General features: G+C 39.1%; 2 protein-coding genes across 5 annotated transcripts in view; one reads left to right on the forward strand and one right to left on the reverse strand.

The window, feature by feature from the left end:
• Positions 1–6: 6 nt before the first annotated feature.
• Positions 7–16148, reverse strand: LOC112841775 (prostasin). 2 transcript variants are annotated; one of them, XM_025909581.1, is made up of 7 exons: positions 15806–16148; positions 2035–2055; positions 1662–1824; positions 1160–1428; positions 926–1071; positions 606–848; positions 7–508 (listed from the first exon to the last, which is right to left on the reverse strand). In XM_025909581.1, exons 1-6 carry the CDS (start codon positions 15834–15836, stop codon positions 618–620), a joined length of 861 nt encoding a protein of 286 aa, XP_025765366.1. In that variant the 5' UTR covers positions 15837–16148; the 3' UTR covers positions 7–508; positions 606–617. The 2 variants fall into 2 exon arrangements, with proteins under 2 accessions (XP_025765366.1, XP_025765365.1); XM_025909580.1 differs by lacking the exon at positions 15806–16148 and adding an exon at positions 2216–3936.
• LOC100701335 (protein tyrosine phosphatase receptor type H) overlaps positions 9078–17012 on the forward strand; it is a 574626-nt gene continuing 566691 nt past the window's right edge. Inside the window, exons 1-3 of one of the 3 annotated variants that reach the window (XM_019362639.2) lie at positions 9078–9428; positions 10343–10466; positions 16686–16940. In XM_019362639.2, coding sequence (XP_019218184.1) covers positions 9366–9428; positions 10343–10466; positions 16686–16940 — 442 coding nt within the window. In that variant the 5' untranslated portion in view covers positions 9078–9365. The remainder of the gene's footprint in view (positions 9429–10342; positions 10467–16685; positions 16941–17012) is intronic. The other 2 variants (XM_019362638.2, XM_025909567.1) reach the window with 2 other exon arrangements.

Here is a 17012-nt window from a genome sequence, read left to right on the forward strand (position 1 = left end):
ACATCATTTTTATGCTTAATCAACATTTAATATAGTCATGATGTAATTAGAATTACATTTTAATTTTGTACTTAAATTTACACCATTTTTAATTAGACAACAGCATCAGAATGCACAGAATAGACATATTTATGTATAATTAGCTCACAGAAACACATCAAAACACTTCAAAATAATGAAGTTTTCTAGTTAGAAATGTAAACTTCTTTTGAAATGTTTATGTGAATTAGTTTCTTCATTTTGATCTGAGCATCATCAGTACATTAAATAAATGTGAATGGGTGGACAACAGGAACATGGAGATAATGAGGACAGCAAAAGACAGCAATAAGGAAACTCAGTAATCTGGTGAAATCTTGTCAAAAGTGCTGCAGGAGATGATGTTTCACCAACAATCTCCTGTAAGAATGACCCAAATCTTCAGATGTCAACATCTGCATGGCTCACTTTACGTCCACTGATTGTTACGACAGCAACTTGGAACCATGAAGACGCTGCTATTATCTCCCTGTGGATGTAAAACAGGATTCATAATCAGTGAGATCCAAACACACCCAGTCTGAAAGCTGTATATGTATATTTTTTCCATTCATATTCAGACTCACTTGAGGGTCTTGTTAGAGACCAGGACAGGTGTAGTTGCTGTCAGAGTCCAGCCCGCTGGAGATGTACTGCACAAATCCTGGCCTATTAGAGCGAATGTGGGACTTGATCCAGGACTGGTAACGGGACACTCTGGAGTAGACTCCTGGCAGATTGGGCCGACCACAACCAGATCCAAAACTTACAATTCCAGACTGGACCCAAACAGAGCCCTGTTTACTCACCATTGGACCTCCGGAGTCTCCCTGTAGAGATGAAGAGGACACATCTGAGAATCTTTGAAACACCTGATTATGTAACCAAATGAGATGAGGAAGCCTACCTGGCATGAGTCTTTGCCTCCTGCCAGAACACCAGCACAGATCATGTTGTCTGTGACTGTGCCCACTCCATTCAGGCAGTTACACTGTCTGTTTCCCACAACTGGCACCTCCACTTCTTGCAGCGTTTGTGGGAAGGGTAAGGCCACTGATGGGAAGAAAGATGAGGAGCTGTTTACACATAAACCAATGAACTACAGACCACATGAACACTGAAACACCAACACCAGGATCACCTCCCTCTTTGACTGCACCCCAGCCAGTCACCCAGCTATCAGTGCCATTGTTGAACACACTGCCACTCGCTGCCAGGCACACAGGTCTGATGTAGTCAGTGAATCTGACTGGTGAGGAGAGTCTGAGCAGAGCGATGTCGTTGTCGTAGGTCTCACTGTCATAGTTTGGGTGCAAAATGATTTTGGCAACATTTCTGGACACTTTGTTTGGATTTTCACCCTGCAGACTCTGAAGACCAAGAGAAACCGTCCACCCAGACGGACTTGAACTAAAGTTATAGAAATTAAAAGAAAATATAGAAGTTTTGTCAAAAAAATGCACTGTAAACATTTTTCTTTATGCTGCATTTGAGCTGGAAAAGTAAGAAAGCCTGAGTCAGTATTTTAACATTTATGTTGATGAAATGTTTCAGGAATATCATAATTTTCAGAATCCCCAATCTTCAAAGTCCTGTTCCAGCTGGATCAGTTTAGGCATAAAGATTAAACAGACGTTACTCACCCAGAGAAGCAGTGAGCAGCAGACATCACCCACTCTTTGTTGATGAGGGAACCGCCACAAAAATGATTACCACGTAGCTGCACACTGACCTGCCACGGCCAGTGTCCAGGTGGAGCATCTTCACCTCCGACTATCCTGCCATTGAGTGGAGCAGTGCCACATACTGAAACAAAGATCAGCAGGATCAAACTTCAGAAGCAACGTAAATCATTGTGAACACATGGAAAACATTTTTTCCGTGTTTTTATCTGCATCCCCAGTGATTTTTTTTAATTTTAAAATGCATAAGTAATATTTTTTTTAATAATCTTAATTAATAATTATTTTTTCTTTTCTTTTTTTTTAAGTCAGAGAAACTGTTGTTTTTACCTACCATCAAGCTGAGCATTTGATTCTGGAAAGAAACACAACAGGATCAGTGTTGTTCATGAGAGGAGACGATTTTCAGTAAGATCCTATTTTTAAAAAGTTGTAAGTGAAAATATACATTTGCGTCTATATTTTAAATTAAAACATTTATGTTGCATGCACATGTTGGCATAAGCCTGACTTACCTGCAGACAGGAGGCTCAACAAAGCCAATAAATGAATCCACTCCTTCAACGCCATTGTGCAACTGTACAGTTCTTGTGTGTCCCTCTTTTTAGACTATTCTCCCAGCCATAGGTGAGTGGCAAATATATAAGTGTGACACCTATATTTGCCCCTCCCATGTGCACACCCCACGGCTGAAGCATTTCCTGCTTCCTTTAATTTCTGGGACAAAGACTTAAAGACCACTGTGCACTTTTTAAAAGATTGCAGGGTTTTTTATATGTTATGTGTATTATATTTTTAATAAACATGAATATTGCCAGTAGATTTCATCAAAGACTTCTGCCCTTTTCACAGCTCATTATTGTTACATTCATATTCATCTCGGAGTCAATGAAAAACCTCCCTGTGGACTCCAACCAAATAAGGAGAGTGAATATGTAAGATATTTAAAGACTGCGAAACCATCATCTGTTAAGATTGTGGTGGAATTCTGTACAAGTGTCAGTTGTCACTGATGTGTCAGTTGTGTGTTTCAGCACCTGGGTTTACTATACAAACATAAAATGATATTTCAATGACAAAATATTTACTGGTTTTGTCATGTGTCTTAATGACTATCCAGTATCATGTTGTCATGATGTGACAATTATTTACATCACATTCAGAAACAATGACTCTTTCTCTTTACACCCTAAAACAAAATTTGTTTATGTTAATTTTCTCCCTCATCATTAACCATTGCATACTTAATGGTTTTAAAACATAATTTTTTTATAAATGTTTATAAAGTATTCAGACTTTTTAAAAATTCAACGTAATTTCAGCTGTGATATTCTAAACTACCTGAAATTAAAGATTTATCCAGATAAAGTCATGTTAAATTATTTTGTAAGATAACCAAGGCACATGCAGCTGCAGAAGAAATTTCAAATCACGAGACTAAAGCAATTTCTGCAGAGCTCTGAGACAGAACAAACACGACTCTTCCTAGAGCTGGCCTGGTTGACCAACTAATGATCTGATAGGCCTCTGAAAGTGAAGTGACCAAATCTCTGGTGATCATTCTGAGTAAGCTTCAGAAATCCTGCAAACAATCTCAGTGCAGCACTCCAACATATCTTATGGCAGTGGCCAGATGGTTGGTCTCAGTTCTATGAATCATCAGTTGGGGGGGGGGGTACCTAAGATTAGCTATCAGGTTATTTTTAGCTGATTACAACTAATCACAAGTAATCATCAACAATTAACCTGACAAAAACTGTGCAATGGGTGACATTCTGTGCAAGAGTGTTTATGTGGATTAGGGTTCTATTTATGACCTAATGACTGTGTTATAACTCTTTTTTTATACTTCTTTTGTAAATATATTTAAACTTTCTTCCCTTGACACCGCAGGGACTGCACTTAATTTTGTTGTGACATAAAGATAATCTGATTCTGATTCAATACAGTGCAGCATAAAAGTGGCAGCATTGTGCTATAGCAATGTTTTTCAACTAATTAAAACCTGTTTAGACTGATCAGAAACGGAATGGAGAAATGCAAAGAGACATTATCAATGTAAATCTGGAGCTCTTTTCTGTTGGTTTTGAAGGTAAATATACCACAGGCCCGGGAATGAAAGTCCCAGAAGTATTGCAGTCATCAAATTCAAAATGAGACAATTTTCCCCTTAAAATTGTAGATGATCTCATTTTAAACATTTCATAAATTTCTTATGTTATATTGTGAATTTCATGAGGTTTGCAAATCAGTGGTTTAAGTTTTTATTTACACTTTGCACAGCATCTTTTTTGTAGTTGGGTTTTTAAGTACAAACATTCTGATATCTTTTCCCTTGTCCGTCGGGAATACTAAGTGTAGACTGATGAGGGCAAAAGAAAAATGTATATAACTGTATGATGAGCTACCAATAACAAAATGTGTAGTACAGAAAAAAACACTTTCTGAATGCACTGTGTGACTTATTTAAAAATACAAATACACATATTACTAATAAGATTAAATGCTATAACTACAGTCTGGCATCAGTTAGCTGAGTTATTCATCTTGATTCCTGCAAAAGACAGCACATGATACAAATCACAGGATTTGGTCATCATAATCAAAAAATAACTGTCAGCAGATGATGGTTAGGAAGGGTGGATTGTTATCAAGTCCTCACACATATAGACAAGTGACAAATGTGGGGATTAGGTGTTTTTGTTATGTTTCAGGGGTTTGTTGATTCTAATGTTCCACTTATAGAAAGCGTTCATTGGTTTATTCAATATTGCGGCTCTTTAAATCAACGGCCACAGCAGGCTAAACATGAGGACACTGACGACGTGCAACAATAAACACTTGAAATGCACTTCTGAGCTATTTGTTCCTTTTATTCCATGTTGCACTGTCCAAGACCCACAAATCAGTACATTGGATCAAATGTAATACAAATGCACACACTGCACAAAAAAACAAAAAAAAAAAACATGACTGCAACTCACAAAATATTACACCAATTTTTGTGCCAAACTGCAACATCAGACTACAGCATCAACTAGTGCATCAAACTATACATCAAGCTGCGGTCAACAGAAAGTTTCCCCTCATGCTCACCCTACCTTTCTGCTTATCACACAGCAGGTTTCAGTAAACAGGTGAGTGCAACCACATTTATCATGTAATACACACCCATGAGTGATGCCCCACAACTGTGCACCACTACAGTGTGTTGATTTAAACCAACCCTCTTAATCCAAAAAAGGAAAAACTCATATATGGCTCTTACAGCCAATAAAGAATCATTTCTGTCCAAATGGGAGTGGTCTATTTCATATTGGCAGGGTATTTACAGTGTGCAAAGGATAACTGAATGGTTTGATGAGTATGGAAATGATATAAATGCAATGCTATGGCCTTTTCAGTCAGCAAATTAGCCCTCATCCTACTGATATATTTAAATCTCTGGGTCCAGGGTATAATTGGGTGTTTTTTACTACTTTTAATTTTACCTCTTTAATTCACCTTTAAAAACTGCTTACCTTGCCTTGTTTGTTATCATTCTTTTCAGCACAACCTCACATGTCTGAATTTAGTGTTATTTTTTCTAAATTCAGACAAAAATAAATACAGTCTGAGTAGAAAAAAGTTATATTTTTTACTGTAAAAATGACAAACATGTTTAATGAATTATTTTCACAACTTAAAACACAAAAAGAAATTGTCATTTTTAACAACCTATGCAAAAAACAAAACAAAACAAAAAACACTAAAAATGCAGCCAATCCCTCAGCCATTTTTAATATAAACATTTAAAACTATTTATTTAGAAATCAGGTGTTCTGCATATAATAAGATGCCACACAAATTATTTGTGGCACTCTAAAAAAACTGTTTCTGTCCACTATAAGACAGAGGAGCACATCACAAGCCTGATACCTGCAGGCCTGAAAACAGGAGGTGAGACATACATTGCAATCTGCCTTTGGTGGCTTTTTGGCAAGCAACTGTGACATTCACTGGTACCCTCATTGTTTGGACACATAAAACAAACAAAACTATACACTCCAAACACTTTTAACGCCTCAAATCTCTCACACCTCAAAACTCGTTATCGCTCTCACCGCTGTCATCCTCTAAAAACCACTTTTTAGTTTCTTACTTTGACTACATTTCAGAGACTGTACGTTTTCACTTTTATTTGATTACAGATGTTAAAACTGAACTTCATCTTTTACTGGAGTATTTTTCAACACTAGTATTTGTACTTCTACAGAATGTCTGTACTTTTGCCTCCTCTGCAGTTGATGAACATGTGGTAACATCTATATACATATATATATATATATGTACACACACACACAAACATCTTTTGTCAATATTTGCTGCTAAATTTGTGATACGCTTTTAGGAAGAAAACTGTGGTGGATTATAGTGAGTAAATGGTTAAACGAGGAATTGATTCATAAGAAAATAGAGCTCAGTTTCTTTGTTTTTGGGCTATCCACTACAACTACAACTACAATCCAACTACTGAAAGTTATCAGCAATAGAGAAAAAATAAAAGGAGGAAATGTTTACATCTGAGAAGTTGAAACAACAGAAGAGTCTTTTATTTTTTGCAACAGAAAACGTTTCTCAAGTTGTCTTGATCCATGCTCAATCATCCAGGTAAGTAAATCCCAAAATGGTTGATTCTGTTCATTTGGATGTAGAACAATGGGCTGTGAGGTCAGTTCCTTGATCAATAATATACAAATTGTCATGACCATTGATCAACAACCACTGATCAAAGACCATTGATCAATGGCCATGAGTACCATTCACAGAGAGTTGGGGAATGGCTGCAATCACGGCATTGTAAGATGGTGACAGATGGACCCTTAGGCCCCCTCCTTGATTCAGAGATGATCTTTCCCTTTTCACATAAATGGCCTCCTTGACTCCTCACTCAAACCAGCGTTTCTCCCTGTCCGGGTCATGGCCTCACGAGGTAGCTCTTCTGTGTTGTGATATCCACTTAGCCAGAGGTTGTTTGGTTTCCCTGATGTATAAATCATAGCAATCCTCCGGCACTTAACAGCGTTTACTATATTACTCTGTTTGTTTTAGGGGACCCGATCCTTGGGGTGAACCAATTTTTGGCGCAGTGTGAGGAACTGACCTCACAGCCAATTGTTCATTCAGTGGGCTGGTTTCAGTTATTGTGCAAATGTAGTGTTTATAATGTTGGGGAAACCTGCTGTAAGCTGAGACTGGATTGGTGATGAAACATTTATCCCACTGAAAACGCTACATCCAGATGAACAGAATCAACCTTTTTGACATTTCTCAGGTTATTTTGATATTTAAAAATTGGCAGGATCACTTCTCTCGCACTTCTATGGTGATCTTCTATGGACCTAATCTGTAGATCTATTGACTAATCATATAGCAACATCTGTCTCTGTAATTTTTACATATGCTGTGTAAATCTGTTTAAACTGTCACTGTGCAGACCCGCCTTCCTTTTGCTGACTAAAATTTCTTCTTTGTGACTAAAAGGTCCCTACACCATAAACTGTTATATTTATAAGAAGGTTACTAATGGTGATCAGAGTATATCTCCAGATGTCAGTGTAATGTCAGTGTAATGTCACCATGTTAGCACGTTACTCTGCAGTTGATGAATCTGCAGATATTTGTGCATTTCTGGGTTCCTTTGTCAGGAAATTCTGACTAAAGTTGAATTTAAAAAAGTTACCTGTGTTGTCGAAGGCATACAGGCTGACTCATGCTCAGAAAACCTGTTGACTGAAACCTGAGACAGTAATTTAAATTCTTCTAAATTTAACACACTAAAAAGACATGCAGAGTGCAAAGGTTTAATATGAAGCTCTGTTTTACAGTAAGTTAAAGAAAGAAGATCTGCGCTCTCATATCTGACAGCACCGCACTGTGTTTTTATCCATTCTTAGCTAATCAAGAAACAGAAACAACTGAATGTAAGAAACCGAGGGGTTTGTTTCGTTATTATTTCATTCAATAACAGTAACATTATTCATAGATTTTCACAGTTTACCATATTAATTTCCTTCGATTGTGTGCAAGTGATGTGTTGTGTGAGAGAGTGGGGGGAGGGAGGGCTGGAACATGTAAGACTGGAAGGTAGAAAACTGCTCCCTGAAGTAGAGAACAAGGAAACAACTGACTCTTTAGGCACCCCCATTCAGTAGGCAAGAAAATGTAAGCTTGGAACCCTCAATGACAATGTTCTGTTGTGATGGACCGAGCAGTGAAGGAAAGTCAGGCACAGGTTAAAGTCCAAAAAAAAGTTTTTTATTTAACCCCAAAACTTAGTTGGTTAAATTGGATAGAAAAATCTCAATCGTGGGCCCATAAAAGAGGTCAAAATCACAGAACTCTACTCAAAAGCTAGCAACAAACAGTACTACTAACACAAACAAACTGACCTACCTAATCGAGACAAAGGGGAAACTTAAAAAGTGGCTGATTAGCCCACAAACATGCATAAAAGGGTTAAAACACACAAATACCCAGCTAAAACTAACATAATAAATTCCATCTCTTAACCCCCCATGATCCAGAGTTGTGGTATGCCCCAACTTGCAGATCTCCATATAGACTTGCTCAGAGTGTCCACTGCGTCACAACACTAGGCATCAGCTTAATTACAACTGACACTCACAGAAAAGGGACAAGACAAAGTGGTGAGTGCATGCACTTGTTTAAAAAGAGCTATCTTTATCCTCAGTATAACACGGAAGCTCACAAATTGAAATGACTCCATATTAACAGATGAGGAAAACTATTATCATTTATGAATTCTAACTTCCCCATCATGTTTCCACAGTAGACAACAATTTTCTTTGACATATCAGCACTTTTATTGAGCGCTACTCAAAATATGACACCATAAAGACTGTTGTGACTTTGTGCGCAGTTAACAGTACGAGGGTAAGTTTCTGTTCGCAGTTCCTTATTGAGATCAACCACAAGGAAACTATAAATATCACAACTTTCTGAGACAGTGCTAAGACACAAAAAGGAGATCCACTCTGCTGTGAAAGCAATCAGCGGAGGAACCTAAACACTGATTTTACTTAAAACCTTAAAAAACTGGAAATTCTTAAAGTAAAACACAACACAAATATCTTTTATTCAAAGTAGCAGTTTACAACTTTACCTGTGATCATAAATAAAAACTTCTCATCTTTTATTTGCCCATAATAAAGGCACACAAGCGGCCACAAGCATGAACATATGATATGCAGCAATTACCTCCAATAAACATGTAAGAGAGGCAAATGTTCTTGATTGACGTACCTTTGACAAGCAGCACAGCATGACCGTTAATAAGGAAGTAACAGGTAAGTAACAGGTGTGGCAAAGGTCTCTGTAGCTGTACAAGGCCAGAAAGGAGAAGCAGCTATTTACTTAGTCACTTGCCAATATGAAAAGGGACCAGACGTTACAAGAGGAGGATGTAGTTAAGGATTAAAAGTCAACAACTTTGAATTAAAGTTATCATAGTGCAGGGAGGAGAAATTCTTTGCCAAGCTTAAGTGTGGTTTTTGTCAACATACCAGCAGAGGTGCTGAAAATAGCAGCTACAAGGTTATCTTGGGAAAACAAAGGAATTGAGCAAGTTCAAAGAATGTGTGCCAGTTAGGAGTCCTGAAGACGATGAAGCTTTTATCTCTTATCTCAGACCACTTGTTGCTCTGTGTCTTCCTGAGTCTACTTTGGGTAAGTTTTTTTTTACCTTCCACTTTGATGGTGATCAGATAGTGAAGCTCAGTGTAGGTTACCCTCGACAAAAGGAAACAGTGCAGTCAAAACCACAGTGAAGCCTAAATGCATGACATGCTTCATTATGTATTTTAAACACTATAGTTATGTTTTGTGAAATGCTGGTTTGTACAGAAATGCAGGAACAACAAAATCTTGTTAAACAGCATGAAAATTCTGGACTTTTCCAGATTTTGAAACATGAAATTATTCCTTCTTTGCAACACCAATTTATTACCGTTTCCTCTGAGAACAAAAAGAGCATGAAGGAGGAAATAATATTAAAACTAAATTCAACAATATCTTAAACACTTACATGGTACAGACTTAATGATTAATCAAATCAGATGTGGAATTTAAACAGTATGTCTGAGGAGAAATGTGTTAGATATTTTATGGAACAATGATTAAGTAACTGTATATATAATAATAAATATGATTTGTGTTTTTAGCAAAAGTGAACATTTCATTAATTAAAGTTTTTTGTCAGCTTTGTGATTCATACGTTACAGATGTTACTATATTTGGCAGGAGTTGACACACAAAATGCTAAAATAATTTGACACTTATTTGTTTCCTGCACATCATTTTTTATTTTTAGTGAAAGTTTTTGTTCTTATGCAGCAGAATGCTCAGAGAATATCTCCAAGTATGACTCCTTTAAACAGCCAGTCATGCTTCTGTTCACATATATGTTCATGATATAATGCAGATGTGGAATTAAAAGCAACAAACACCACTGTGTGAGACTGCTAAGCATCATGTTAACTGGGTATTCAATGGCAATTCTTTTACATTGTGAAAGTGATTTTTTTAGAATTTGTTTTAGATTTGGTAGTTTTCGCCATGTTCACTCTTTTTCCTGCTTTTAGGGTAAAACTGACTCCACTACAACAATCACAGCAACAGTGACAGCAGGACAGCAAAGTACAGCTCAAATAAATCCCACTCCGCTGACTTCAACAGGACAAACTACATCTACAACAACAAAAGCCCGTAAGAATGAAACACTATCCTTTGACTTTTGTTGGTGATTGGTGAAGCAAGCAAGCAAGCAAGCAATTTATTTATATAGCACTTTCAGATCAGCCCCCAGCTGAACACAAAGTGCTGTACACTTGACATGCCAAAATGATACATTAAACATGTTAAAAAATAATTAAAATCAGCACATTAGATCAAAACAATAAAATCAATAAAATGAGGGTCAGACTGTGTCATATGCGAAGGAGTAAAAATGGGTTTTAAGACGTGTTTTAAAAGTGGACAGTGAAGGGGCCTCTCTAATGTGCTGGGGCAGATTGTTCCACAGATTAGGAGCAGCAATAGAGAAGGCCCTGTCCCCTCTGAGCTTCCTCTTGGACCTGGGTACCTCCAGGAGCAGCTTGTCAGCTGACTTGAGAGACCTGGGGGGTGAGTAAGGATGCAGAAGCTCAGAGAGGTAAGTTGGGGCAAGACCGTTTAAACATTTAAACACAAACATGAGGATTTTAAAATGAACTCTAAGATATACAGGCAGCCAATGGAGTGAAGCCAGGATGGGAGTTATGTGCTCTTTTACGAATTTTGGTTAAAAGTCGTGCAGCAGAATTCTGGACCAGCTGCAGACGAGAGAGAAGATGCTGACTAACTCCACAATACAGTGCATTACAGTAATCTAGACGACATGAAATAAAAGCATGGATTTGTAATGGAGACCAGGGGTTCCATTACCTTGTTTGTATTGTTAGTAATTAATTGATGGATTGGGAATTTAAATTAGTATAATAAAGAAAAACACATTAGTTCTTATGAATTCTTTATTAGGTTATTTGACATACGATTAAATTGACAGCTTGTAACGGTGAAGAGACAGTGGGACTGGCCATCCTACCTGTGTCAGAGAAGAGCCAAAGTTAGAGCTGCTTGCAGTTAATCATTTGTCAACCTAAATATATGTGAAATGAGAACTTATAAAGGTACTCACCTGTCCGGGTTGCTTCTTGCAGGATGTGGAGCAAAAGATTGAAAGTGGCTCAATCACCTGTTTAAGAGCTCTTGGAGCAGACCAGTGTGCCAGGTTAGGGAGTATGGATAAAGAGGGTTTTAATTTATATAGTAATGGGTGAAGCTTATGTTATTGGTTTGTTTATAGTACGTGTTGGAAATATGTATATGTTTGTGATGTGCTTTAATGTTATTGTATGTTTGTTTGTGTGGAGGGTTATGTTTTCATTTTGATTAGTTAACCCCCATACTTGGGCTATTCCGGATGCTCACCTGAAAAGGTAGAGTATAAAAGGAAGCCATTTTGTTTAGTTGTAGTGAATGTTTTTTTGTACTGTTATCATGCTCCTTCTTTAATAAAGTGCCAATCCATGGATGTATTTTGCTCCAGTCTCGCATCATATTATTGGACAGAACCTATGACCGCTGGCCAAAACTGACAGGATTACCGTTTAGATGTGGCCTGGATAAAATAGGTCTTATCTTTGCCAAGCGCCTTAAATGATAAAAACTGGACTTGACAGTAGCCCTAATTTGACTGTCTAATTTAAAATCACTGTACATCTTAAAACCCAGGTTTGTAACAACAGATTTAAAATACTCTGCCAGGGGTCCCAAATCAATAGCAGAGGGTTCACAAGGTCCACTAGGACCAAACAGAATCACCTCAGTTTTGCTTGAATTACACCTTAGAAAGTTTAGGGACATCTAAGATTTAATGTCTTCTAGACATGCTAGAAGTGGCTTAATAGAGAAGGCCTCTTTCTGCTTGAGAGGCAGATAAATCTGACAGTCATCAGCATAGCAGTGGAAGGATATTCCATGCCTTCTGAGGATGGTTCCCAGGGGCAGTAAATATAATGAAAAAAGCAGAGGCCCTAAAATTGAGCCCTGCGGGACCCCAGACTGAAAAGTGGCAGAGGAAGACTCATACCCTAAAAAGTTAACACTAAAAGTTCTGTCACAAAGATAAGACCTAAACCATTTCAAAGCAGTACCACGAATGCCTGCAAGATGGTGCAAGCGAGACAGTAAAATGTTGTGGTCTACAGTGTTAAAGGCAGCTGTTAGGTCAAGGAGGACAAGAACAACATGATTACCAGAGTCACAGGTAAGGAGGATGTCATTAAAAACCTTTAAGAGTGCTGACTCCGTGCTATGAAAGTTTTTAAAACCTGATTGAAAGACCTCCAGGATACCATTCTCATTTAAAAAATCCATCAATTGGCAATGTACAATTTTCTCTAAGATTTTAGACATAAAGGACAACTTGGAGATAGGTCTGTAGTTAGCCAATACAGTGTGGTCCAGGGGCAGGTTTCTTAAGCAAGGGTTGTACTACCGCATGCTTAAAATTAGCAGGGACTACACCAGATATTAAACTGCTGTTTGTAACAGTAAGAACAGCCTGGCCTATGCTAGGAAAAATCTCCTTAACCCTTGGATGCACAACCTACCAATACCTACACTCTTCCACGAGTGGGGTCAAAAATGACCCCAAATAGAAACAATGGATTTTGCTATAAACTCGGCTGTTATTCTTCAAAATCTTTAAAACAAAGAGTTGTAACATTCTCATATTTGAGTTATTCCTCATAAAACATGTTTATGACATGAGGCCCTTTGCATTTTTATTTATTTTTTAATTAATTTTAAGAAATTGCAGTTTTTGCATCACTTGTATCACTTTTGTATGCTTGCTCTGCATATACTGCAGAAGCTGGGCCTTCCCTCTGAAAAGGCACAAGTTGTTCATCCACTGTGACACAATCACTGAGGATGAATTTCTGCCTGCAGTTGACCAGGAACAGGCCCCATATGTAGCGGAAAGCTGCCATGTGGTTTGTTTTCAGTTGATAGGCTCTGGTCCTCCTGTCATCAAAGTGCAAGAAACGGCAAATATCTTTAAATCTTTGAATTGACATAGTGTCCTTGTACAATGGGTTATGCAGAGGACTCCCAAAAACACACCAACTGGTACATCCCAGTTCTTCTCACTTCCTGCAAGAATGGTCAGTCAAATGGAGGCCATGTGCTCATGTTCGATTACATTTTTCCACTCTTTTCCCCTGTCTGTGGCTACTCTTCGTGCCTCCATGTTTGTGCATGTCAGCACCTCTTCTATTATATTATCAGACATGAACATCTTCCATGCATCTATTGGGGAGACAGTACTAAACCCAGGTGCAAGCACTGACCAACTAATTCAGAATATTGTGGCTAAAGCAGTAAGAGGGGCTCATTCTGTTAGACTCAATATCCAGTTCCTCTTCACAGGTCTCATCAGAGGACTCCTCTGTATCTGACTGGCCTTGTTCAGTGGGGGGGACAATAGTCTGGGTCCTCTATATCTGAGATGTCAGATTCTGAGTCAATGCCTCCGATGGGCTCTTCATCCCATCCGTGCTGGATCATTTGTAGGGCAAGGTCCACAGGGATCCTAGCTGGCCTCATAGCAGCCATGTTACTTTAAATATTTAAAAAAAACCATCATAAAGGACAATGTTTGAAATGCACAGGAAATTATAAACAGGGTTGCACATAAATGGTCCGCAGGTGCCCATTTGCTGTCAAAATAAAAGATGCATACCAGATAAGTTGGAACGCTCATTTGCGTACATTAGATGTTCTAGAGGACAGACATTTGTTCAGAATTCTTAAAGATGTCGAAGAAGCAAGCTCTGTAAGCAATTACTTTGGTGTTCCTCCACTGCAAAAGAAGCACGTATTCTCTGAATTTCTGGTCATACTTTTATTTTGACAGCGAATGCACACCTGCGGACCACTTATGTGCAGCCCTGACTATAAATCATGTATGTTACTGTGTAAAAATTAATTCTTGATCCATCAGAAGTGTAAGTGGGACAGTCAGAGTTGCTAAGAATGAAAGTTTCATAGAAGATTCCATAGGAACTGCTTGGGGTCATTTTTGACCCCACTTGTGGAAGAGTGGGGTAGTGATACAAAAACTGCATTTTTTTTAAATTAATGAAAAAATAAATAAAAATGCAAATGGCCTCATGTTACAAACATATTTTTTGAGGAATACCTGGAATATGAATATATTACAACTTTGCATTTTAAAGATTTTGAAGAAAAACAACCCCTGGGGTCGTTTTTGACCCCACGTGTGCATCTAAGGGTTAAAAAACTGTGGTGGGACAGGATCATTTGGGGAACCAGAGGGCCTCAGGTGGCCGACCACATCCTCTAAATAAGAAAGGGACACAGGCTCAAACTGGTTAAAAACAGCAGAGCAAGGGATCAAGACAGGGGGGTCAGACTCAGGGGAAGAAATGAGAGCCCGCGTGGTTGCAACCTTCTTAATGAAAAAACACATTAGACAGTTTATGAGAGGCCTCCAAACAGCCACTTTGTGGAGCATTTAAGACTGAGTCAATAGATTTAAATAACATACGTGGATTGTGACTGTTGGAGGAAATGATCTTAGAGAAATATTTTCTTTTAGCCTCTTTGACTGTATCCTGATAGAGGCGCCAGCAGTCCTTTAGGATTTGAAGAGACACCTGCAGTTTGTCCCTCTTCCATCTGCGTTCAGCGCTATGACACTGCCTCCTCACAGCCCGAGTGGCGTCATTAAACCAAGGGTCAGTTTTAGCCTTGGGCTTCCTGGTTTTTAATGGTGCCACAGAGTCCAGAATAGTAAGGCAAGAATATTGAAACCAGGAGCTGAGGTTCTCTGTGTCCAAGGGAGTACGATCGGCGGGGATAGACAGCTGGTTAAAAGCAGTTGCAAACTGGGCAGCAGTGGAAGGGTTAATAATCCGACAGCGGCGAACAGGAGCTCTGGTTTGAACTGTAGTGCGTGAAAACACAGCATCAAATAATACAGCCATATGGTCAGAGAAAGCAGTGTCAGTCACTTCCACGTTAGACACAGGTAGACTGTGTGACAAGACCAGGTCTAGTGTGTGTCCGCGTTCATGTGTGGGACCAGGTACGGACTGGACCAGATTAAAAGAGTCAGTGAGGCTTAAAAACTCCTTCACCAGAGGTTCATCAGGGCAACAGACATGGATATTAAAATCTCCCACAATAAGAACATGATCGTAGTTGGGCATAATCCCAGCTAGAAATTCTGAAGTCATTTATGAAATTCTTATTGTATTTAGGGGGACGATAAATAACAGCAAAGAGCACAGAGTTAGAGCGATTAACTTCAAAACACGTGAGCTCAAAGCTGGAAAACGAGGGCTGTAAAACACACTGTTTACATTTAAAATCCTTTTTAAAAACAACCGCCGTACCTCCTCCTCTCCCTGATGTCCTTGGTGTGTCAAAATAGGAACAACCCGCTGGTAAAAGTTCAGATAAAGTACTGGACTCACCAGTATTAAGCCAAGTCTCCGTGACACACATGAAGTCCAGTTTCCAGGAAATGAATGACTCATTCAGAATAAAAGATTTGTTCACCAGCGATCTGGCGTTTACCAGCCCAATCCTGACAGGAGCCGGGGATGAGGTAAAAGCCCCAGCGGCACAGGGAGTCCCACACAGCGGCCTCAGATTGCGGAGGTTCGCCCGGCGCACGTTGAGCCGAGGGGGACAGGGGTCACGGAGGAGCGGCGCGTCATCCTGGGGATAAAGCAGGAATCCACGGGGTCCAGGAAACGTCGGTGCACAAAAACTCCAGGAAATAATCTCTGTATTCCTTTGACGGTAGTGGGAGGGTGAGCTAGAGAGATCTTGAGTTTAACCAGCCGACCACTGCACCTACCCCGACGTCTTCGCCGGGGAGGTAGCATGACTGCACGGCATAGGCAAGTTGGGATATGTGACAGCAGCGGACACCATGAATTCTGACCTCCGTTAGAAAATGGAGCTGTATTTTGTCCAGAACTTCGGAGGTTCAGAAGCGATTGGCGATCGTACACCAGTAATGACCCGATTTCTTGAGTGACACACGACAGGAGCAATATAAAAACAAACAAAACTGACAGCGACAGACGAGCAGCCACGTACACCGGCGCCATCTTAACAACCATATCTTATATCTGAGACATGGGTGAAACTGAAGTGAATGTCATTCTGGGTTTTTATTGTGGTAAAAGGTGAACGCCACTCTCAACTCATCGCAGCTCCTGATGATGTAACAAAAGGCACAGTGGTACAAAGGACTGAAAGCAGCATAATGAGTGCTTCAGCTCTTGTTCTCTTTTTAAACTTTTTTGTAACTAAATCCACTGTGTGTCCTCTTTTCTTTTCCAGCGCCAGATAATGTGAACAGAGTGAATGTGACCACACAAAATGCGAGTAGTATATTTCTGACCTGGAACAAGGTTGACAACATCCCAACATACATCCTGCAATATGGTGATATAACAGAAAAGATTAATAAAGCTGAAGAAGAACCCATAGAACATGTGGTCACTTCTCTGACTGCTGGGACAAACTACACATTCACTCTCTTCACCGTGTCTGATGGACTCAACAGCAGTGGATACAGATTCAGTGCTGTGACAGGTTGGTGAGCACTGAACAAAACATTCAGTCTAATTAAAACATACACAGAATGCAAGATTTTGTTGGGAACAT

Source organism: Oreochromis niloticus, linkage group LG8, assembly GCF_001858045.2.
Source record: "Oreochromis niloticus isolate F11D_XX linkage group LG8, O_niloticus_UMD_NMBU, whole genome shotgun sequence".
In the NCBI taxonomy this organism is placed as follows: Eukaryota; Metazoa; Chordata; class Actinopteri; order Cichliformes; family Cichlidae; genus Oreochromis; species Oreochromis niloticus.

Bases quoted from the DNA above. Each gene is read 5' to 3' on its own strand.
- LOC112841775 (XM_025909580.1), bottom strand. From the start codon at position 2,270: ATGGCGTTGAAGGAGTGGATTCATTTATTGGCTTTGTTGAGCCTCCTG. The intron at 1,825-2,034 runs GTAGGTAAAAAC...TCTTTGTTTCAG, and splicing joins ATCAAATGCTCAGCTTGATG to TATGTGGCACTGCTCCACTC. The intron at 1,429-1,661 runs GTGAGTAACGTC...CTATAACTTTAG, and splicing joins GCTGCTCACTGCTTCTCTGG to TTCAAGTCCGTCTGGGTGGA.